The sequence below is a fragment of the Aethalodelphis obliquidens genome, unplaced genomic scaffold (assembly GCF_003676395.1).
Source record: "Aethalodelphis obliquidens isolate GAN/ISIS:26980383/991018 unplaced genomic scaffold, ASM367639v1 scaffold21, whole genome shotgun sequence".
In the NCBI taxonomy this organism is placed as follows: Eukaryota; Metazoa; Chordata; class Mammalia; order Artiodactyla; family Delphinidae; genus Aethalodelphis; species Aethalodelphis obliquidens.
In genome coordinates, this window is record NW_020837965.1 from 16,468,141 (window position 1) to 16,492,628 (window position 24,488).

Here is a 24,488-nt window from a genome sequence, read left to right on the forward strand (position 1 = left end):
TTTTCTTGCTACCCGCATGTCCCCTTTCTTCTATCACTCCCGTCCTGGTAGGAGTCCTCCCTAACTGAGGCCAATCCCCCCATCTGTGTTCAGACTCTATCAGCTCCCCCCTCAGGAACTCTTCTCTCCACTCTTCAGCCTCCATCTAAATGTGTCCTTCGCACAAGCATTCACACGTGCTCAAGTCTCCCAGCGTGCAAGTGCCTCGACCCCACTCTCCTCTCCTACTAACCCCTTTCCCCTTCACAACCTGATTTCTCAGAAGAGATGCCTATAAACACCATCACCACTTGCTCAGCACCTACTCGACCTACTTAACATGTTTTTTACTCCCACCATTCCACCGACACTTCTCTAGGTCACAGCCAACAACTTCCTGAGCCAGTTCCTAAATCCAACTGATTCTTCTTAAAACTCAGCCCACCAGAGCGGCAAGAGCTTCAGGCGTTTGACCTCTCCTTACCTTTTTGAAATAACACTTGGATTCAGTAACATCCTGACATTCTTATCTACTTTTTGGCAGTAATTACCACAACTTCTAATATCTGTGTAGAACTATAGACTTTATAAAGCATTTCCACAAGTGGTACATTTATTCATTTAATAAATATTATGAATGAATGGGTCATTTCATCCCTATAACCCATAAGTTTAATAGGTGTGTGTTATTTCAGAGACAAGAAAAATCAGTCCCACAGTCAAAGTAATTTTGTTAAAGGTCACACAGAAAGGTTCAAAATCTGTACTCCAAACCATCTCTCAAATTTAAAACCCATGTTCCTTCCAATCCTACCACATGAACAGTTAAAAATATACAAGTTCCACATCTAAGAAAAAATGAATACATAACTGATTATTTTGCAGAAAAACAAAGAGCCCAATGATGCATAGTATCACCTCTGGAGAATAAAAAGGGCTGGCTAAACCTCTCAGACCCTCTTTTCACACGTAATCTTAAGCATCTATTAAATCGTTCATACTTAACATTTCCAAGGCTCAAACAGTATCCTAACAGACATCCGGTGAACATTTGAAGATATCAGCTTCAGTAGTTCATCAACTTCTGCTATAAACAACATGTGTAAGTCATTTCTCCCCCTTCTAAAGAAAAAGTCAGCAGCTGTTTGCTAAAAAGTTTTTTTTTTATTGTGGATGAAGACATTGCCAACTTACATATATCATTTTTATTTGGAGTAGTTTTTTTGCCTTGCAGTGCTCCTGAGAAATTCAGAAATGCATTGACTTTAGCTCTATAAAACACAACCCAATATTAAGGCTGGGCTGTAAATATCCCACTAGATATTTCCCTAAAAGTCAAAAGACAAATTATAAGTTTTAAGTAGAGAAACCTTAATAAGTTAAAAAGTAAAGACTGGCAAATAATCACAAATGTCAGATCATTAAAAGTACCATTATTTTTTCCATAGGAATATATAAATGTTATACTTAACTTGATATTTAAAAAACTAAAGATAAATTTTTGTTAAAGGAAGATGTTTTAAATAGTTTGATATATGAAAAACTTCACTAGCCTTAAAAATCAAATTTAAATGCCTTAAGTTTGACACATAATAGCTCTTTATCAATAATTCTTATTATCTCTTGTCCCTGAAGCATAGTTGTTTTTTTTGCCACCTACTGACTGGAAAAGTATTTTGACTTTTTCCCCCTTTCAATTACCCATTAAAAGGTTACAATAAACTAGAGGCTTTACTTGGGGGGGATATTTAGTATTTAGTTGGATGGTTTTAAGAAAGTCATTCCTTTTTCCCCCATGTTTTTGTCACTTAGTTTTGTTTTTTTCTTTCAACTCAATAATGGCAGGAACTAAAAACTCAACCATGAGATACAGTATTATACTAAAATCAAATCCAATGACTGGATGAATTTTCTCCTACAATATAGCAGCTGAAAACCATTAGGAATGCTGTGAAAAACTGTGGCAGCTATGGTAAAATTCAACCACAAATTTTAGTAAGTTTATAGAGAAGTAAACAGCAAAATTACTGTAGTTAAAATACTGCAGTAAAATTAGTGTTAGCAATGTCCAACTGCTAACATTAGAAATACAAGCTTCTTCACTGTATGGTTCCTAAGAAGATTCTTTGAGCAGGTGTTTCATCTCTGACTCAACTTAGTTTCAGAAAAGCAGATGAGTTATGCCTGGTTTAGATCAACAAACAGTATGCACACCAGTGAGCTATAGTTTCGATGAAGATACAACTGAAACATTAGGTACTACAGCTTTAGGACGAGGTCACGTACTTTTTAAAATAGCAGCCATGTAAGGTCATGTTGGGATGTTTAATATGCAATCCACCCATAACAGCTTTCCAACTTATGTTAAACTATGGGGTAATGGGGGGGATAGGCTGTTTGGAGCAGGGGAGGAAATACTGAAAATGTCATAAAAGGCATTTAAAATATGATGACATGCTACTTATACCCACCATGCATCTCCTTTTCAAATTAAAAGAGGGAACTTTTTTCTGTATTTCTTCAAAATGAAGGATCAAGTTGTCTTTTTCTTTTCTTTTTTTAACTTAGAAACTTTTATTTCGGATGCTCCACACTGAAAGAAAAATTCAATGGCAAGCAGCAAATAATTTAGGATGGTCAGTGAAAGTACCTTTGAAAGGACCTTATAAAACCTAAGAGTAATAATTTCGTAGAGAAACAATAATGGGCAAACCGGACAGGAGACAGTTGGATAGTTCTAATAAAGCACTTGTATGACAACTTCCTTTAAAGTATGCTAAATAAAGAATGGCAATATAAATAAATTAGCAAAGGAGACAGGGGATATTCTGAAGCAGCAATGTCTAAGTTACTAGATTTTTCAGAAAAACAAGTTTTATCCATCAACACATAAAGACTTCCAATCCTCTAAATACAGTACAAAGTATACAGTTAATCACAGCAAAATTTACAAACAACCAAATTTAGCCCTGGTCAGAGCCAGGTCTATTTACATATTTGGATTAGTATCGTTTTCACCTTTCCTTATTATACAGATGTTTCTATTTTAAAGGCATATCGAAATTTACAAAATTTGCAAAGAAATGTCTTTAAATGTACAACTTCAACAACTAATACAAACATGAGTGTCCCGACGTAATTAAATTCCAAGTCAGGAATTTTATGAGGGGTTTATAAAAAAATTAAAGGAATACTCCCTTCCCGCTAAGTTCCAAACACCTGGTGCTGGTGTCGTTGAAGTGATTTCACTACCCTCAGTGACCGTGAGGATGAGAATGGATGACTCCAAGGTGGCCGTACCTCTCATGTCAATACCTCAGATAGAGGCAGGAGGTGTCACGTCTAGTGATATTGCTAATTATAGTTATGTAAATGCAGCTGTAGAATTTAACACTTAGATGAAAGTTGTGAGTAGGTGTGTAGAAACAGTTTTAAGATGCTATCTTTAAAGAGACACCTTAGCTCTTAAAACTAAACCATATGTTCACAGTATGTACTCAACAGTAAAGAGGAACAAGTTTCCAATATATTCAGCAACTTAGAAGGATCTCAAGGGAATTATGCTGAGTGAAAAAAGCCAGTCTCAAAAGGTTACATACTGTAGGATTCCACCGAATGGCACTCTTGAAATGACAAAATTATAGAGAAGGAGTGTAGGGAGGGGTTTCCAGAGGTTAAGGAGACGGTAGGGAAGGAGGTGGCTATGATTGTGAAAGGGGAGCACAAGGGGTCCTTGACGAAACTGTTCTCTGTCTCTGCACTGTCATCACATGAATCTACACACGAGATGAAATTGCATAGTACCAAATACACACACCTTCCACCTTAGGACACCTGTGACCTCCCACGAACAGCCTTGTTCTTAACCTGTCTACTCCACGTCCTCTTAAAGATGATTAATATATACTTTAGATCAATTTTTTGCACTACGCAGATAAGCCACCATTATTTTCTTCTTCCCTCTTTTTGGTAAATCTGTTGATTATCTTTAAAAGATAAACTACATGTCTCTAGCTTAAATGAGCTTGAAAAGGAAATAAAGAGCTGATATATAGCTACTAGTGTTTTCGTCTTTTAATTTTTCTTATTTTTGTAAATTAAAATTAAGAGTGAATGTTTCTAGCTTAAGTTAGGTCAAATCAGACAGGGAAAAAAAGCAGATAATATAGCAAACACTTCCTCCTTTAACACCTGTAGTTTCTAGAAGCATTAAGAATACTGCTATTAAATTTAGATAAAGTATAACTGTGAACAAATACATGACTTTTTCCAAAAGGCCACTTTGTGATAAACTACATACACATAGTGTTCACGGGGTTTTTTTAAAGTGCTATATATGTCATCTCTGGCTTGAGAATCACCTACTGCTTTAAAAGGTCTTTCAACACAACTCCGGCGCTGTTGTCAGGTAACACTGGCAAAGGCGTAAATGTGGGCAGTACGTCTGAGATGGGTTTCAAAAGGAGATGCCCAGGCCCTCCAGGTCCAAGTCCAGCTGGGTTAATGAGAGGCACAGCCGCAGAGCGGGGAGCTAGGAATGGATTCACATCTGTTCTTCTACCAGACCTGGGTTCGGTTGTATCTAAATGACAAAATATGAATGAGTTAATCTCCCATATGTTATTTGGTCACTGTTATACATGTGTTTTAGGTTCCTAGATTTGGCCCCCAAATAAATTTAATTCATATGCTGCCGGGTTCTGGATCGGATAAACAGGTCTACAAAACACAGAAGGTGAAAGAGGATAAGGCAATAAATAGAGAAAGAAATGGAAGTGAGAAATATTTGTATGTAGAGCTAATACTTTATTAAACACATTAGTATTGTTGTCTTATACTTAATACCACTTATATAACTGATTAACGTCATTTACTATAACAACAGTTTTTTAAAAGATGTTTTCTATGTAACCAGGCAAACTCTATCTAACCACCTGAAAGATGGGAGGACTTGAGAACTTGTTTTGCCCAAATTATTATAATGGTCATGAAAAAAACCAGCATCCATATTGCAATGATAACAATCAGATTTAATATTAATTTACCAAAAGAAAAAACAACTTATGCATTACATTAAATGATCACCTTTTAGACGTTCAAAAGTCTGAAAATAATTCTCATTAGATTATTTCTCTGTAAAGTCAGGCTGAACAATTAAGTTTTTACTGGAACAGGCATTTGGTTTACGTACTCATTTCTTAGTGGGCAGAATTCTGCTTTATTACCCAAGATCATTAACAACTTCATTGTTGAGAGACAAGCAACCTGTTGAAGGCACCCACTTCAGCAGTGGGAAACTCAAATAAAAGAGGCCTCCAAAACAAAGGGAGCATTGAGACAAATTCATCAAATCTTCTTATCATTGAGCACCCCTGGGTCCCCAAGTTGTACTTTCCTGTGAATGACAATTTTCCAAACTCTGAAAAAGCTTCTGGTGCTATGTGGTAAGCTCTGGCTTTTGTCTCTGATCAATACAAATGAAGCTGCACATGTGACTTGATAACTGAAGGTGGGGAGGTGTATGAAAGAGGAGGAGAGGGAAGAAGGGGAAGGAGTGGAGACAGGGGGAAGGAGGGAGAGGGAGGGGAGACCCTGCCAAAAGAAATTTTGGAATCAAAATTTAAATAATGTATATTTAAATAAAATTTAAATAAAATAAATTTAAATAAAATAGAATAAACTTTAGCTTCAAGATGCTAAAATCTAGTATAACAAGAAAAAGTGTTTTAGTATAGTCTACACATGTTAAAGTTGAGACTTTTCTAAAGACTAAATTTAGTAGACAAATCTTTTATCTAAAATAATTTTACCACTTTCTCTTTCTATAAAAGTTCAGGAAAACAGAAATATTCATCTAAATAAGAACTAAGGAAGTTATTTAAATTTCAGAATATAAATTCAGTATTTTATCCAAATTTAAGTATCTGGCATGTGACAAACTTGACAGTATACAATATGTTCCTTTACAGTCCAACTAGCAAACATGTTAGTCTGTATTAAAATATGAAGATTTCAGATAAAAGACAGACCTTCCAATAAAGAATTCATATATAGTCTAATGGATTATACTTTAATTTGAACTCAAGAAACTTTAGTACATGCCAATATAAGGGATATAAATAGCATAAGATCCTTACAACCTAGTGGGGTAGAAAACTATGTCCACATATTGATGAACCACCATACCATTTGGTTCCAGGCAGGCCTTTCAACATATAAGAACTCTTCATAATGTTCTTGAATGTGTAGGCCAGTTTACTAAACAGCTCTTGTACATATTATTAACACACTAACTTTGGTTTTTGAGTGTAACACTTAGATTATCATCACAGGGGAAAAATCTTTCTCTAACTATAAACTACAATTCGAAAGGAAAATGTGTGAACAAACAAAGGTTTACCAGTTCAACCACCGCTTCCACGAATAATTCAAGGTGTCTTATGCAGAGAGAGAAGAATTATTCCAATATATAAAGGGAAAATATTTCATATTGCTTAAATTAATCTAAGCTAATTAAATATCAGGTTGCTACAAGAATGTATGAAGCCAAAATCTAACGCCTTACTGGAATTTTGGAAAAGTCATTATTGCACATTTTCAAAAACACTAAAAATTTAGTTAATATCACTGTAAAACATAATTAAAAATTATCAATTTTTTAAATTGTAGAAAAAATAAGTATCTGATTTTACCTTTAAAACTTCCGGGTACACTTGTATCTAGTTTTCTCCTTCCTGGTGAATCTAGAGGTTTCATATCATGAACAGAAAGCTTGGGTGGTGGAATAGATGGATGAGATTCTGTTTCTAGAAATTTAACAAAAAGTTCTGAAAAAGACTAAGAAAAAATATTTGGGATATATTAGGCAGATAATAAAATTATATTCACTACAGCTAAGAAACTGTACCAGCTATTCTAATTAAATACTAAAAACTAGTCATGCTACCTGAATCATTTCTTTATGAACAAGCCTTATGAACAATTAAAAGTGCTAGCACTCTGATACACAGGTATCAATCAAAAACTTTAACAATTTAATCAATAATCTTTGATGACAACACTTGTTACAAACCTCATAATGAGAATTAGCCACCAGATAACAGATTTCTCACCATCAATGGCACTTAAGACATCAAGTCTTAAATCATTTTAGTAACCGTTTACATAGACATAAAAAAATTATATCAACAGAAAACAAGCATTAAAGTCCTATTTTTCTAGAGTAACACCCAATGAATGAGTACAGCAAAAGCTCACCAGTAATATTATCAGATTAAAATAATGTCATGTAGAACTTTCCTTTAAATTAAATTTTATGCCATCCAATTTGAGTTCTATCTTTCACCAGCTTTGGGTAAGTCACCTATCCTCAGTTTCCTCTTTAGTAAAAAAAAAAATAAAATAAAGACGTAAACTCCACATTCTAACTCACAGTGCTACTCAATTCAATTAATACTCATCTTAAGCCTACTATATACCAGGCATCATATTTTCGTGTTTATTAACTGCCTCCTCCTACCAGAATGTAAGTTTGTTGAGGGAAAGCACTTTACCTATTTGGTTTGCACCTGCATCCTCAATGCTCAGAACAGTCTGGTACACAGCAGGTGCTCAATAAATATTCACTGGCTCAATGACTAGGTAGATACATACAGGCATAAAATAGAGCCTCTGTCTTCAAGAATCTCATAACTTAGTAGTAAGAGATAAATGATTGTGGGCTGATAGCAGCATGATCAAATACAAAGGAAGGAACAGTTAATGCTTTGAAAAATCAAAGTACCATGTAAACAAAATGTTAAAATAAAACCTACTGATATGTGCAATAAAATTATTAAAACTGGCTTATTATCCTTAAGCGAATCACCTCTCTGGATCTCAGTTTCCACAACCCCAAAATAAAAGGGCTGTATAAAATAACCTGAAAAAGAAGTCTAATTCTTTGCAAATGAATATGATGCATAATCATTTCACTGCTCATATCCAGCAGGAATAAATCAACTCTTACACTATTAAGCAGAGATTGCTGATTTGGTCTCAAAGGTGTGTTGGGAACACTTTTTGATCCTCCTCCAAGCCACCCAGTCATCCACCTGGTAACACCACCCTGATCTTCATTCAACAACTGAAAGATTATTTTAAAACAGAAAAATATTATCAACACAAGAAAAGAAAACAGAGCACTTTTACATGATTTCAGATGGTAGTAAATCATGTTTTCCAAGTCCAATTCCTAGTTTCCTACTGACAGAAGCTACATATACACTGTCATCCTAAGCACTATTTCAAATAAAATTTGAGGACTGTCATGTCTCAAACTTGAAGCATTCTGATATGAACGGTTGCATATAAGTTACAAAACATTTAAACTAATATTATACAAGCTGCACAAATCTGCTTCTTCTCTGTAGTATAACATGATTCCATTTCCACATTATTGAGAAAATTGCATTCAGCAAGTTATATAATACACAGTAAAAAAAAAATTTATATGATACCAAGCATTTTAGTTATAAATGTATTCAAAATGGCATTCAATATTCAGTTACCTGTTCCATTTCCTCCTTTTTGATACCTAGGATGCTTCCCATTAATCGTAACACTTCATGACGCTGATTTTTTGGTGTGTGGAAGTGTCCAGTGAAGAGGTTTCTCATTAGGACTCTATGAAAACGGAGGCAGAAACAGCTCAGGCTAACTCACCAGTTGTCTCAGTATCTAGTGTATCCAAACAATAAACACTAAACATATAAATATTTAATCATATTTAAATAACAGTTATAAAAAACACTAAAATATTTTAAAGTAGCTTTAAAAATTTTTTGACAAGTCTAATTAAGAATATTGCAAACAACCCAAAATGTGTACCTTTAAAAACATCACTTACTAGTCACCAACTTTCTTCAACCAAATAATCAACTGAGATGGTACCTCATTAGTAATTCTCAGTGCCTGTCTGGGTTGATGTCTTAAGGAGACACTTCAGATTTTTCCCTCCGTATCCTAAATGGTGATGATAGTTCTTGTGCTTAACGGTTATGCTTATATTTCCTCATTCATTAAAAATTTGCTCATAATATCTAAATCTTTAAAATGTTAAAGATATACTACATGTATACCTAGGTTTCACACCTAATGCATTTGAGCAAGATATATCCACTTAAGGGCAGTAAAGAGAACAAAAAAGAATGGTAAGAATAAACTTTATATTTTCTAAGTACTTTATATTGTGGTGATGTTTTAACTCTTGCCTATGGTTTTAAGAAAAAGAATTTGAGCTGGGAAAGCCTATTTAAAAATCAAGAGAAGACAAGTTACTGACCCCTCATTAAAACTAACTGCAGCTCATCATTATATAAGAAAAAGAAAAGGTTTTTTAAAACCTTAATCACATACATTTACATGTAGAAATTGTTTTTGCCATAAAAGTGATCCCCATAAAGTACATAAAAGTAAAAGGCAGAGCATACTTGTCCACTTTTCCTTCTGTGCTATTTACTAAATTCATCAATTTCTTTTGTACATCATCCAGCATTTCTTGTCGGAGCTCATCTGTTTTAAAATATGTGAATAAAGAGTCATTAACTGATTAAAATAGTCTGTATGAATATATAATGAGATTTACGACATCTTTAGTGAGAATTCTGAATATATGTACTTATTCTAATTAGGAATACTCAATTGCGTCCACCTCTTCTTTGGTTCAGGGAATTAGGTTCTCTGGTATAGAAATTACCTAGAAGCCAGAGTATGCATTAATTCACATTGTTTGCCCCCAATAAAATAATCAATTCTTTAACAGAACATTTAAAAACCAAAGGTTTTCTCATTCTCTTCAGAAACTTAACAACAAAGAAGAGATTTTTCACCACTGCTCCTTTGCACGAAACATCTCCAGAGCCACTCTTTAATGGGAAAATACCGGAAAGGACAATTTTAGATTTTCCTTTTTCCATTTTCCCGGCTGGAATCTTTTTTGGTGAGCTAAGAAGAGGAAGAGCAGCTAACGCAACCAAGACCATGGCTCAGAAGGCAGCTGATAGGGCAGAGTATCCTGGGGTAAATAAGCTGCAAGAAACAATTCAGATCACTGGTTCTCACACTAGGCAAGATACTATAGCTTATGACTGATTTAGAAAGATGTTTAGATTATTTTATTTTTAAATTCTTATTTATTTTAAAAGGAAGCAAAATCTGTAAAGTCTTGGCAGAATACTAGGAATGTGAACAGTACTAAAATCAAAGTCTAGAATTACAACAGGAGAGACCCTGTTCATAATCAACCATGCCATGGGACCATGGATTCCTAGACTAAGGAACTCTCAGCAAACCCATGGAGTTTACACCCGTTTCCTCAGAAATGGATAGTCTGAGCCGAAGGAGATGCTTATTAACATCAAGCTAGATTACAAATTTCATTCTGAAAGAAATTAGGAGAATGCTTTGCAGTACAGCTCAACTTTTCAAATCAAGAAACACTCACATCCCAACATGAGACAACTCTGACCTCTTTCCACAAACCTACTCTTTCCACAAACCTACTCTTTGAGTTATGCAGCATCTTCCTAGTGGTAGTGGGATACAGGTTTCCTTATCCAGTATACGACTTGCAAATATTTTCTCACACTCTGTGAGTTGTCATTTCACTTTCTTGATGGTATCCTTTGAAGCACAAAAGTTTTTAATTTTAATGAAGTCCAATTTAGTTTTTCTTTTGTTGCTTGCCCCTTTAGTGTCATATCTAAGAAGCCACTGCTTAACTCAACATCACAAAGATTTACTCCTATGTTTTCTTCTAAGAGTTTCACAGTTTTAACTCTAAAATGTAGGTCTATGACCCACTTTGAGTTACTTTTTGTGCATGGTATGAGGTAAGGGTCCAACTTCGTTCGAGTACATGTGGATATCCAGTTGTTCTGGTACCATGTGTTGAAAAAACTATTCCTTTGGAATCCTTGTTGAAAATCAATTGACCAGAAATGTATGATTTATTTCTGAACTCTCAATTCCCACTGCAAGACCTCTGCAAACGTTTTTCCTTTTGCCTGGAAAGCTCTTTTCCTTCGGCACTGCCTATTAACTCCTCTTTACCATTCACATGTCAGTTCCCAAGTCCCTTCCTCAAAGAAGTTTTCTCTGAACCTTACAGATTAGGCCAGGTTCATCTGCTTTATGTTTTCATTCTGTCTGTACAGTACTAAAATTCTGATTTACAGTACTAAATGTATATACAAAATGTTCAGTTTAACTGTTTGCAATGGTTTGTGGTTTTTCCACATTGCAAAAATCTAAACTGCAAAATGTAATAGGCTAACTTTTACCAAAACAGAGATGGTTGTCATAACCATATTATAAAAGCAAGATTTGTGTTTGGAAAATCTACTACAAACATTTCCTTTCCTGTCTTTCCAGGGAGGAATTTAAGCTTGGACATTAAGAGAGAGACAGACAGACACAGAAAGACAGACAGAGACAGAGAGAACAAAATTATTACTAAAGTCTGAGTCAGTAAAAGACATTTTTAGATTCTTAATGGGCACATATATACTACGAACCATGGTGCCACGTGGGCCTTTTCTAGTACTACCTTCTAAATTAAGTAGAACTCTTAATTATTCAGAGGAAGAACAGCAAGTAAGTTAATCTCTTGTTGATGTTCTGAATTAACCACCCCACTCATGAACTAAAGTAAGAGCTAGAGTAAAGATGGTCACAGTCTTCTCTTTCATCCTCCTCCACTTCTCTTCAAGGCTATACAAAGGTAGCAGAAGAAGAGGTCAAACTTAATCTATCCCCAACCTTCCGTTTCTCTGAGACTTCCCTTCTCCTAACTACTTTCTTCTAAAATTAATGATTTTTATATTGATTACATGTCAAAATGATAATATATTCTAGATACGCTGAGTTATATAAAATATATTATTAAAATTAATCTCCCTGTATCTTTTTACTTTTTAAACATGACTACTAAATTTATTTTTAATTATAAATGTGGCTTCCATTGCATTTTTATAGGATAGCACTGCTTTGGAGTATAACCAGGATATAACCATTACACTGTACTGTCTCTTATTAAAAAAAGAAAAGGAAGATAAAACTGAATGATAGATATCTTCAGAGTAAAATTCACAGAGCTGATTCTGATAAAAATAATTTTAGCAAAATTAATTGGAAAAATTTAACTTTGCTCCATGAAAAATTGATCAGGAAATCCATCTTAATAAAGTTCAAGTAGAAAATATTTTCTTGATGAAAATTCTTTAATATGGGTATAACTTTTATTAAAATCTCTGTGTTCTGAAAGGTCTGATCAAAGCATCCTTAAGGCCAAAATAATAGGGTAAAATTTCTTAAACTCATTATCAGAATACAAGTTAGTCCTGAGCTAATGAAAAAGAGAATTGACAATGTGCATATCCTTGCAGACATGTAGAGGGCTATTTCAAATATGAGCAGTAGTTTAAATGGGTTCTGATATTTGAGTCTAGAAAACAACCTCAGAATTTGGGGGAAGGGACTGGAAGGATGGGTTAACTAGGAAAGATTTAGAAAAGAAAAGAAAGGCAAATACTGACTTCAAAGGTCCCTACAGATTTCTCTTTTTCCCCAGGCACACCTATTCTCCTCCCACAAAAGATTCTCAATATTTCTCCATAAAAACTGCACACTAATTCAAACCACAATTTGAAATCAGAATTATATTTATATGGGCAGGCAAAACATAGTTATTCAGAAATGGGGTTTTAGCCAAATACAATATCCCTGTGAAATAACCTAAAAACATGCCAAAATAATTGTCTGGAAGTTAGGCGGGAAAGAAAGGGCAGTGGGGGTACACTTTAAAGTTGAGCAATAAAGCAACTGAGGTTGGTCTAGTTTAGGGGAAGAGTTACTCTGAATATCTGACATCCTAAAACCATATCAGAGCCTCGTCTCTGTAATACCTAGAGATGGTACCATGATCTTCATCACTTGATTTAAAATCAAAATTTAACATAAAATGTAAGTGACTACAACAAATTAGTACATCATAATTTTACCTTTTATTTGCAATTAGTAACACCGCACGATTAATACTGTCTTCACAGAGCATTGTACAGTGAGGTCACACTCCTTACAAAGTCATTGGCTATTTTATGACTAAGCTCCCTTGGACAAGATTCAAGTTTATTTAACAGTCACCTGACTGAGAAAAGAAAGATGGCTGGAGCAGGACTTGAGAGTCCGGAGACCTGCGTGTGAATTATGGTCTTGTCACCATAGACCTGGATATGAATCATCGTCCTGTCACCAGGGCTGGACTCTGATGCCTATTTTGTAAAATGAGCATGCTTACCTCAAAGGATTTTGAGAGAAATCTACTGAGTGATTAAATGTGACATTTTTAACCAGTAAAGTTCTATATAAAGCATTAGTATTCATTCATCTGATTTTTTAAAATATCAGCTTTCAACCTAGCCCTAACCATTATCGATAATATGTACCACTTTGGTTAGCATTAACACTGATAACTTTTCCTCCATTTACCTTATTTGCCATCTTTACAAACTATGGCAAAGAAGTCAACGCAAGGAAAAAAGAATGTTAGAAATATGATTTTATTATAGATATGTCAGTAAATAAACTGGGTCTTGTGTCTTACTTGGACTGGCTACCTAAAAAATAAATTTCTGATATATTAAATCTAATATAAGGAAATTTAGCCTCTTCAGTCAATTAAATATAATTAAAGCAAAGGCTAGAAATTTGACAGTCTTTTTATTACAGAATTTCAACTTATACAAGATCACTTTCATTATAACACCAAACGATTTTTTTTTTCTAGCCCTGCCAAAGCAAGGCCTCAAAAAATTTACTGAACACTCAGATTTGTTTCTCTCCACGGAAATCTTTAGTAAAAGGCAAAAGATTTATTTGCTCTTGAGAGAAACCAGAGTATCCAAATGATATTTTTTAAAGGCACCTTGTATTTATTTATATTGAAAGTTAAGACATATTAGTGGGCTTCCCTGGTGGCACAGTGGTTAAGAATCTGCCTGCCAATGCAGGGGACATGGGTTCGAGCCCTGGTCTGGGAAGATCCCACATGCCACGGAGCAACTAAGCCCGTGCATGATAACTACTGAGTCTGCGCTCTAGAGCCCCACAAGCCGCAACTACTGAGCCCATGCACCATAACTACTGAAGACCACATGCCTAGAGCCTGTGCTTGCAACAAGAGAAGCCACTGCAATGAGAAGCCTGCGCACTGCAATAAAGAGTAGCCCCACCTCGCCGCAACTAGAGAAAGCCCACGTGCAGCAACGAAGACCCAACGCAGCCAAAATAAATAAACAAAAATAAATTTAAAAAAAAAGACATATTAGCAACTGCTTTGTCTTTTAACTCAATTCCTTCCAACCATTTCAACGGAATTTTAAGGTCTAGAGTATATGGTGAATGCTTTCTTGTTCCATAATTATAATTATTAATTGCAGAGTAAAAAGTAATTTTTGAAACTCCACTTCCTAGCAATGAACTCACAGAAAAGAATTTTATTAATACAGTATAACCTCATTAACTTGAATTTCAATAGATTAGAATCTGTGATTAAACTGAAATATCAATGTTGAAGTCTACTGGATTATTTGTACAGTTAAATTAGAGTTACTATGTGCATTTGAAAGAGATTTTATGTAAATATTTTTAATGTAACCAGATCAAATTTATTTTCCCTCTCCACCGTCCTCCCTGAATCCTTTAATACATTAGAATTCAGATAATTTGTACTGCATTTTTCCATATCAAAACAAATTTTCTTAAAGACTGAATATTATGAATCAAGTTTCTTTTTTTAATTTTTTAACATCTTTATTGGAGTATAACTGCTTTACAATGGTGTGTTAGTTTCTAGTTTATAACAAAGTGAATCAGTTTTACATATACACATGTCCCCATATCTTTTCCCTCCTGTATCTCCCCCTCCCTCCGACCCTCCCTTATCCCACCCCTCTAGGTGGTCACAAAGCACCAAACTGATCTCCTTGTGCTATGCAGCTGCTTCCCACTAGCTATCTATTTTACATTTGGTAGTGTATATATGTCCATGCCACTCTCTCACGTTGTCCCAGCTTACCCTTCCCCCTCCCCGTATCCTCAAGTCCATTCTCTAGTAGGTCTGTGTCTTTATTCCTGTCTTATCCCTAGGTTCTTCATGACCTTTTTTTCTTTTAGATTCCGTGCTAGCATACAGTATTTGTTTTACTCTTTCTGACTGACTTCACTCTGTATGACAGACTCTAGGTCCATCCACCTCACTACAAATAACTCAATTTCGTTTCTTTTTATGGCTGAGTGATATTCCATTGTATATATGTGCCACATCTTCTTTATCCATTCAACTTAGGTTGCTTCCATGTCCTGGCTATTGTAAATAGAGCTGCAATGAACATTTTGGTACATGACTCTTTTTGAATTATGGTTTTCTCAGGGTATATGCCCAGTAGTGGGACTGCTGGGTCGTATGGTAGTTCTATGTTTAGTTTTTTAAGGAACCTCCATACTGTGCTCCATAGTGGCCGTATGAATTTACATTCCCACCAACAGTGCAAGAGGGTTCCCTTTTCTCCACACTCTCTCCAGCATTTATTGTTTCTAGATTTTTTGATGATGGCCATTCTGACTGGTGTGAGATGATATCTCATTGTAGTTTTGATTTGCATTTCTCTAATGATTAGTGATGTTGAGCATCCTTTCATGTGTTTGTTGGCAATCTGTATATCTTCTTTGGAGAAATGTCTATTTAGGTCTTCTGCCCATTTTTGGATTGGGTTGTTTGTTTTTTTGATATTGAGCTGCATGAGCTGCTTGTAAATTTTGGAGATTAATCCTTTGTCAGTTGCTTATGAGTCAAGTTATATATTTAATTTTTAAAGGTTCACACAGACCTGCCATATCTCAAAAGAAAGGGCCACAATTGGGTCAGTGAGCAGTAAAGTCATTATAATAATTTTGCCACTTACTGAATATCATTATCACTATATACTTATACTGATATTTATTAATGACAAAGACTTTCTAGGCTACAGACTAAACCTCAACCCATTTCTGAAAGCTCACTGTTGCAAATTAGCACGGACTAAATCTGATACAAAGAAATGTTTTGTTCAGACCACACAGGGTTTTTTGAAAAACTTAAATTACACGTCACATTAAAAAACTGGAACATTTCACATAAGTCTACATTTTTGGTGACTCTTGAAAGACCTGAAGATCTGGCAACCCTGGACCCACATTCCTACACAACAGTTCAGTGAAACTGAGAATTTGTTGCCCCCTATAAGAAGCTCTCCAATTCACCAGTCTCTACTTAGTCCTAATTGCTCCTTTATAATTTGGACCCCAGTTTACAATTTCTGTTTGTGATCCATACTTATAGTTTCATTTCTTCACACAGCAGCTCACTCCCACCTCTGCCTTCTCGGCACTCCACACCAATACAGCACACACACACACACACACACGTTATTAGTCCACCAGATCTTCAGCCAGTTTCCAAATTATGACAGACAGGTTTCATACGAATTCCTCCCTCTGTCTAGAATGTTCTTCCCGAACTCTTTGCCTGCTTCACTGTACGTATTCACCATTCAAGTGAGGGCAAGTATACCCTTCACTACCCTTTTCTACCCTTCTACACCACCATCAAGAAGTAGAATGGATTGCTTCTTCCTTTTGAAATAGCTTGCTGCATGTATGTGACTACATGTAGTCTTCCCCTATTTCTGCTTGACTATAAACCTCCTGAAGGTAGAACTCTCGTCCCGTATCTTTGTATCTTTAGTACTTATTATAGTGCTTGGTACACAGCACAAAACAATGAATCTGTGATAAATGAAAGAATGCCTGACTTTTCTCTGGGAAGGGAGACTATCTGAGAATAGAACACAGGTCAGAAAAGAATAAATGATTTATATTATGAATTACTCATATTATTCATATGAGGAAAAATACACAAAACAAAGTCAAAAAATTCTCATATCTACATAATTTGCTTTTCCCTTTATATCTAGAAGAATTAATAAAATATACATTTAAAAGTACAACCATTAAGTTGAAAAGGGCCTAATTATTTACCTAATTGACATAGCTTTTTTCTTAACTAAAATGTTGACATTTTCTAGTATACCCAGATGTTTATATCATCACAAATAATTTTTTAACTATTTATGGCAATTCAGAAAACTGCATCTGGTATTTCTTATATGTTTCCTCTAAAATCACCACTTCTGCCAAAAACATCTATAAAGAAATCCCTCAAAAGGTTTGGGTAACAAAGCGTCTGGGAATGTATCTGGCCTATGTTCAACAGGACATTATATGTTTTCTTGTATAAATCGTGTCCTGGAAAACGGAATGTCTTTATTTAAAATAAAAACTCTACTATCCAACACCATAAAGGCGGTTCCATGAAAAACATTTTAAACTTCTTTTATATGTGTAGTTTTAAAATACATTTTTATGCTTCATATTACAGTTGGTTTACTGGGGCTTATTTTATACATTCTTCTAGATTTTCTTTAAAAAAACACTGTAAAGAAATTTTCCATTCTGAACTCATAGAAGACTTTTTTTTAAAAGCAGTCACCAAACCTTCTTAAAATAAGAAAAAATCAGTGATGGGGCCCTTTCAGATATGGCTATAAACTGGCACACAGACCAAAAGACTTCCCCAGTGCTAGAATCTAAACTTGTATTGCTTATGAAAATTTATTTTTCTTGGTGTACCATAAAATTTACCACCCTTTTGAAAAGTCATTATCAAAACAGTAACTCTTTTGTGCTTGCTATTTCAATTTTATCCAATCGTTTTCACTTAAGCAGGAATTTATCTCAAGGATGATGGTAGAGAATAATAAGCGAAAGAAAGAAAATGTTAAATTTGGCCATGAATATAGGAAGATAACATGTCTTTTCATGGTTCAGGTTTCCACAGGTAGTATATTTTCCCATGAATGACAATTCCATAGAAATTCTGCACTCTGATCAACTCAGAATAGTTAATGAAAGGCACTGTACTATCTGCTTCATAGAGGACTAATGAATGTCTTAAGTTTGAACAAAATTAATAAAATATAGGATGGCATGTGAAATAAGTCTTTGGAACTACACTGAAAAAGAAGACTTTCAGGTAAAATGTTGAAAGAATAACTTCTAAAAGGAAGGGAAGGAGTAATTCTTCTACCAGCCAACATTATCTATTAAAATATAGCACCAATAGGATCTTTTTTTTTTTTTTTTTTTTTAATTTTTGCCTTTGTTGGGTCTTTGTGGCTGCTCGCCGGCTTTCTCTAGTTGGCAGTGCGCAGGCTTCTCACTGTAGCGGCTTCTCTTGTTGCAGAGCATGGGCTCTAGGCGTGTGGGCTTCAGTAGTTGTGGCATGCGGGCTCAGCAGTTGTGGCACACGGGCTTAGTTGCTCCGCGGCATGCGGGATCTTCCTGGACCAGGGCTCGAACCCATGTCCCCTGTATTGGCAGGCAGATTCTTATCCACCGCGCCACCAGGGAAGCTCGTAGCACCTATAGGATCTTAGGGTTTCTTTTCATTGTTACTTTCCCTTGGTGTGTGGGTCAGGGGGGATGAGGGGGAGAAGACAAAGAACTACTTACATTTGGGGAGTAAAATCCTATTACTAGTTTAGAGCTCTGTCTGCTCAAGTTTCTTTCCTCCATGGAATGTCCCTAACCCTTCATGGGATTCTTGGAGAACTAAATATGCACTGTCTGACCAGAGTTGAGCACCACTGTCTTAAACTATGAACCTATGGTGTATCTATGTCATGTGTTACTTCGTTAACTAAGCTCCTTGAAAAAAAAGGGATCCTATCTAGTCTCTCACACAGCATCTAACATGAAGCCAAGTAGTTGGTTCTCATTAAGTATTTAATGCCTAATTAAGGCATCTTCATACTCTTCATACAAAGTCTGTAAATACTTGGAACTCAAAACCACAATTGCACATACACGGCACTGACAGTTATGGACTCTAAGAATGATTGAAATCATCGACAATTTACTATTTTAATACTGGTGTTATAAGCAATAACTCCCTTTTCCTATGTTTGACCAGACTGAATCATCTCATCTCTGGTGGCAATTACATAATCAAGCATTTCAAATAAAATACCACTTTTTAAAATGAGTTTCCTAATATTGTTTAAATGTTGAAACTGCATATCAACTAATCATCGACAGTCTACAGATGCTTAGAAATAAAACAATACTTTGCCTCTACGATTCAAGTCTCTATGTACTTTCTAGCAACAAAAGCCAATCTGTCTTTTTCAAAATTGTTTCTCCTGGCAAATATTTTTGCTGTCTGGCCAAGTTTTGCATTAAAAATAAAGTACAGTATTACAACATCAATCAACATTTAAAGTACTTAATGATCTATGAAAGAAAATATACAGTGATTCTTTTGAAACAACCAAGCCAATCAAAGTTTTATTTATATTATCAAATCAAGAGTGCAGCTTTGATAAAATAAAATCACATTTGTGTTTAGAGATCTAAAAGCAATATTAAGCACTTAGGTAATAAAAGAAAACAGACTGTTAAGAAGAGCTTAAATGGCAAGAATGACTTAAAGACATAACAGAACTGTCTGTCCTTTTACCCCCACTTCCTGTCTGTGCAACACTGGCCTCTCGCCTGCCCTTTCAAATACCAGTTGTATAAGCATAATTAGAGCTTTTTCTGTGGCTAATATTAACTTTACAAAATGAGTCCAAAGTTCCTATGTATTTACAATGAATTATTACTGGTAACTTTTTACATGAATAGGGGCCTAGGCCACCTAAGCCTTGCCATTTACAATCAAAATCTAAAAATATTCTACTACTGAGGATTTAAATGGGTGCCTAAACAACTTACTAAGTAGTGCAGGGACTCTGATAACATTTAGCAACTACAGTAAGTCATAGAATTTTTTATCTTACCATCATCTACTGGGAATGACACAGGCAGTTGTCTAAAAAGGTATGTGAACTTAAATATTACAGTAACATGACATATATAGCAACCTTGTCACAGACCAAGGAGTTGCTTCAGAATACTGCCTTTTTACCTTCATTAGTCTAGCCCTTCCCTAGGATATCAATTCCCTGGCTAAAACCTTGGGTGCTCAGTACGTCTCCTCCAGGTTGCCCGTATGTCTTCCAGATAATGTTGTAGTTACATTGGCTTTCAACCTAACTAGACTGTTTTCCCAACAAACACTGCCTGCGGGTAAGGGCAACCATTTCAATATTTAGGGCACAGCACAGTGGATACTGTCCTATCTTCAAAGGAGATATACAGAACAAAATACAAGTCAGATTATAAACAACTGTTTTCCTGACAAGAAGAAATACAGTAACATGGAAAGATTATGAACTTTGGTCAAGGATAAAAGATCAGTTTAAATCTCAGTTTCTTTAACTTATAAAATGGAACTAATACTACGTACTTTAGAGTTTCCTGTAAAGAGTAAATAAAATATGAGAAGACTAAATAATACAGTATATGTTATATAAAATGCCCATGATACTCAATATATAATTGTTTCCTTATTGTCCATTTCCAGCCCCTCTATTACATTTAGAGTTCTAAGGCTGGCCGAATCTTACAAAGCAGAGGACTTTTAGTTGGGCACTAATTTGCCGCAGAATCAAGTTTTCTTGAGGACAATACCTCACATGATCTTATTATTATTTTTTACTCCTAACAATCTCTTATCTCCCGTCTCCTGCTGGCTTTAGGCCAACTTCCTCAGCTTGTCCTTTGGTATCCACACTTCAGTGATTTGTCTACTTGCCTCCGTAATGTCCAAGTCCCTGTTTTATTGTCTGACGGTATTTGTGCTGTACCATCTCCTACTTTTTCCTACTTCTAACTCTATTTCATGTTAGGGGGTACTTCTTAATTACTTCATTACGTGCCTTGGTACTATTGTGCCTAACCCAGACACCTAAAGTTGACACATTTCTAGGTTCCCATCACCTTTCCAATAACCTTTAATCATTATCTACTAAATGTAGCCCTAGAATAGCTTCAACTTCCTGGGGACTGTTACATCAGAGATTAAATGAGAGCATGCCATCTTTGTCAGCAGTTAAGAGTTAACAGAGCACTATGAACCACCTGATTATCTGAGGCCCAACTGATAATCCTAAACACAGGACTCACCCTCGGGAATTGACAGGGCCTATGAGATAATTTACAAGCATCAAAAAATACATGCCTGCATGTAAAGCACCATCTATAATCATAAACAGCTAGTTATAGCCAGACATTCATTCCACAAAAAGTTACTCTTTTACTTGAGAACACTGCCTTCTCTAGCATATCAGACAGCTTTAGGCAAGATGACCACGGACTGAACAGGGAAAAGTTATACCATGACAAGTCGAGTCAGTCGAATCAATCCCTTTGATGGTCAACAGGGTGACAGACAGCACAACTGGACTGCCTCAATATTCCGGAAAACTAACTGGACAGCCAGGGCCAACTTATGACTTTGGTTTCACTAGGACCAGATTGAAATCAAAGCAAACTGGTCATGGGAGATGGAAATGGAAGTCACAAACTAATGGCAGTTGGTCTCACTCGACTGTACCAATGCATGGGGGGAAACTACATCTGATTCAATACTAGCGTTGTAGGGGAAAAAGGAAAAGGAAAAGAACCTACTTTGTTTTTTAAGTTCTTCAATTTGTTCTTCCTTTAAATCTAACTGTTCTGTAAGTCTTGATGCTGAATCCAACGCAACATTTGCTTCATCCAAACGCTCCTGAGGAAGAAAAGTTCATTAAAAAGCAGCATGCAAAAACTATTTCACAAACTATAGGGCTGGAAGACATCTTAACGTCAGTCAACCCCTTTCAGCTAAAGAAGCTGTATTTCTGTGACCTTGGGCAAGTTCATTTGACACTAATAAGTATCAAAGATAGAACCCACACTTCACAACACAATAATGTCTCTTTCAGAGAAACTAAATAAAAAAGAGAATGCTATTTAAAGACAACATGGTGACAAAAGTTTAAAAAATGACAATAATAAGAATAAAAACTACAAAAAAAATACAAAAAGTCAAGAAATATAGCAACAAATTTTTTTTTTTTTTCTGTGTTGGGTCTTCGTTGCTGCGCATGGGCTTTCTCTAGTTGAGGCAAGTGGGGGCTACTCTTCGTTGAGGTGCGTGGGCTTCTCATTGCGGTGGCTTCTCTTGCTGTGGAGCTCGGGCTCTAGGCGCACAGACTTAAGTAGTTGTGGCACGCGGGCTCTGTAGTTTGTGGCTTGTGGGCTCTAGAGCACAGGTTCAGTAGTTGTGGCACACGGGCTTAGTTGCTCCATGGCATGTGAGATCTTCCCGGACCAGGACTTGAACCCATGTCCCCTGCACTGGCAGGCGGATTCTTAACCACTGCACCACCAGGGAAGTCCCAACAAATGTTCTTTTTTAATTTTGGCAAGTCTGATGGGTATAAAGTGATGTTTCATTATTACTTTATTACTTTAATTTTTATTTCTCTAACTATAATACATACTAGTGAATTTGAGTAATTTTTCATGTTAATAGGACAGCTGGATCTGCTCTTGTGCAAAAATCTTTGCATATCTTGCCCATTTTTCCATTGAGCTGTCTTTCTCTCATCAGTTTGTAAGAGCACCTTATATAGTAGATATGAACCCTTTGTCATCAGCGCTACAAATACAGTCACACATGTCCTACTTTGATTCTTGAGTTTTAGTCTAGGTTAGGCTCCTCCCTGCCCTGAACTGCACACTTGGTTTTCTAGATTTTCTTGGAATGTATTTTTCTTTTTTAACATTTATATCTATAAAATAGTATTTCTCAGTAGGAGTTCTTTCAACATTCCTGGCCTCTGGCCACTAAACGCCAGAAGACCCACCCACAGTCACTGTAACAGCCAAAAAGACCCCCCAGATTTCCAGCACCACTCCCAGCTGAGAATCCTTGCTTTAATACAGTTGGAATTTACTTTTGTATATAGTATAAGATAGGGGTCCAATTTCATTTTCTTCCATATAGACAGCCGGTTGTATCTACTGTTTATTAGATAACCTCCTACCCTTTTCCCCACTGAACTGAAAGTAGTTTAGGGTTTAGTTTTAAATTTAATTCTCAAATATAACCTGGGCTCCATTTCTGGATTCTCCTTCTGTTCCACTAATCTAGTCAATATGGTATTGATTTATGGCTCTATTTTGACATTTAGTAGGCAAGTCCCTCCTCATCATTATTCTTTCACACAATTTTCTTGGCTATTCTAGAGGATTCACCCATGTAAATGTCAGGTCAAGTTTCATCATCTTGAATCAGAGTGTGACAGCTTTTTTGATGTATCATCTTGGATAGGCTAGTCCCCAGTTATCCAGTCGAACTTAAGGTAGGTATTGCTGTGAAGGTATTTTGCAAATGTAATCAAAGCTCAAATCAGCTGAATTTAAGGAAGGCACATTATCCTGGATAATCAGGGCGGACCTAATTGAACCAGCTGAAATGCCTTGAAATCAGGACTGAGGTTTCTCCATAAAGAAGAAATTCCATCTGTGGACAGCAACTTCAGCCCATGCCCAGAGTCCATCCTGCTTGTGATTTTTTTTCCTAACCACCTGTGGACAACAGCTTTGGCCCACGCCTATGAGTTCCAGCCTGCCTATGATGTGATCCTCCCATTTTGACTGCCAAACCTACCTAACTTGCTTAGCCAGGCCCCACAATGTTGCCAATTCCTTGTAACAAACCTCACAGGTATCCATATATGGTATATACATCAATGTATATGTATATGTATGTGTGTACGTGTACATATGTGTACACACATACACATCCTACTGGTTCTGCTTCTCAGGTTGAACCTTAACTGATACAAAGAGAGACTGAAACAAAAAATTTTAAACAAAATCAACAAGATTAAATTTAGTGTAAAGGAAATTTAAATAAACTTTCAAATGACTTTGTTAACCTCATAGCATTTATATTTAAGAAATAAGTAAAGCTTAAAAAAACTACACTAAGACATTTTTGAAAATTAACGTTTAGATTTAATTATTCTTTCTACCACATTTTTGCTTTTTATTTCACTAATTTCAACTTTTACCTTTACTAATTCCCTCTTAGTTTCTTCTGATTTATTCTGTTGTTTTTCTAAATATATATTACATTAAAAAAATTTTTAAATAGAGCTAGTTTAAAAAGAAGATCTGGACTTCTAACAGTATGACCGGCTAGATATTTTGGCCCACTGAAAACAAGCGCGTCAAATAAAATGTCTTTTTAATGTGTTAATGAGCTAATGAGAAAGTAAGCATAAATGGTGAAAAAACATATTAAAAGATGCTTGACCTCATTACTAGAAATGCAAATTAAAACCATAAGATAGCCCTTCCCACCTACCACATTGGCAAACACTTTAAAAAATTCTGATAATGCTAGCATTGCCAAGGATGTAGAACAAGAACTCTTA

At 35.6% G+C, this 24,488-nt stretch overlaps 1 protein-coding gene and 1 non-coding gene across 8 annotated transcripts in view; both read right to left on the bottom strand.

The window, feature by feature from the left end:
* Window positions 1-1,631: 1,631 nt before the first annotated feature.
* TRIP11 (thyroid hormone receptor interactor 11) overlaps window positions 1,632-24,488 on the bottom strand; it is a 66,212-nt gene continuing 43,355 nt past the window's right edge. For all 7 annotated transcript variants that reach the window (XM_027120367.1, XM_027120369.1, XM_027120365.1 and 4 more), the window contains 6 exons: window positions 21,688-21,787; window positions 9,450-9,531; window positions 8,529-8,643; window positions 7,988-8,104; window positions 6,672-6,816; window positions 1,632-4,561 (listed from right to left, as the gene is read on the bottom strand). In XM_027120367.1, coding sequence (XP_026976168.1) covers window positions 4,341-4,561; window positions 6,672-6,816; window positions 7,988-8,104; window positions 8,529-8,643; window positions 9,450-9,531; window positions 21,688-21,787 — 780 coding nt within the window. In that variant the 3' untranslated portion in view covers window positions 1,632-4,340. The remainder of the gene's footprint in view (window positions 4,562-6,671; window positions 6,817-7,987; window positions 8,105-8,528; window positions 8,644-9,449; window positions 9,532-21,687; window positions 21,788-24,488) is intronic.
* On the bottom strand, window positions 13,803-13,918 carry LOC113627880 (U5 spliceosomal RNA). The gene has a single exon (XR_003435793.1). It is a non-coding gene; the product is annotated as a U5 spliceosomal RNA (small nuclear RNA).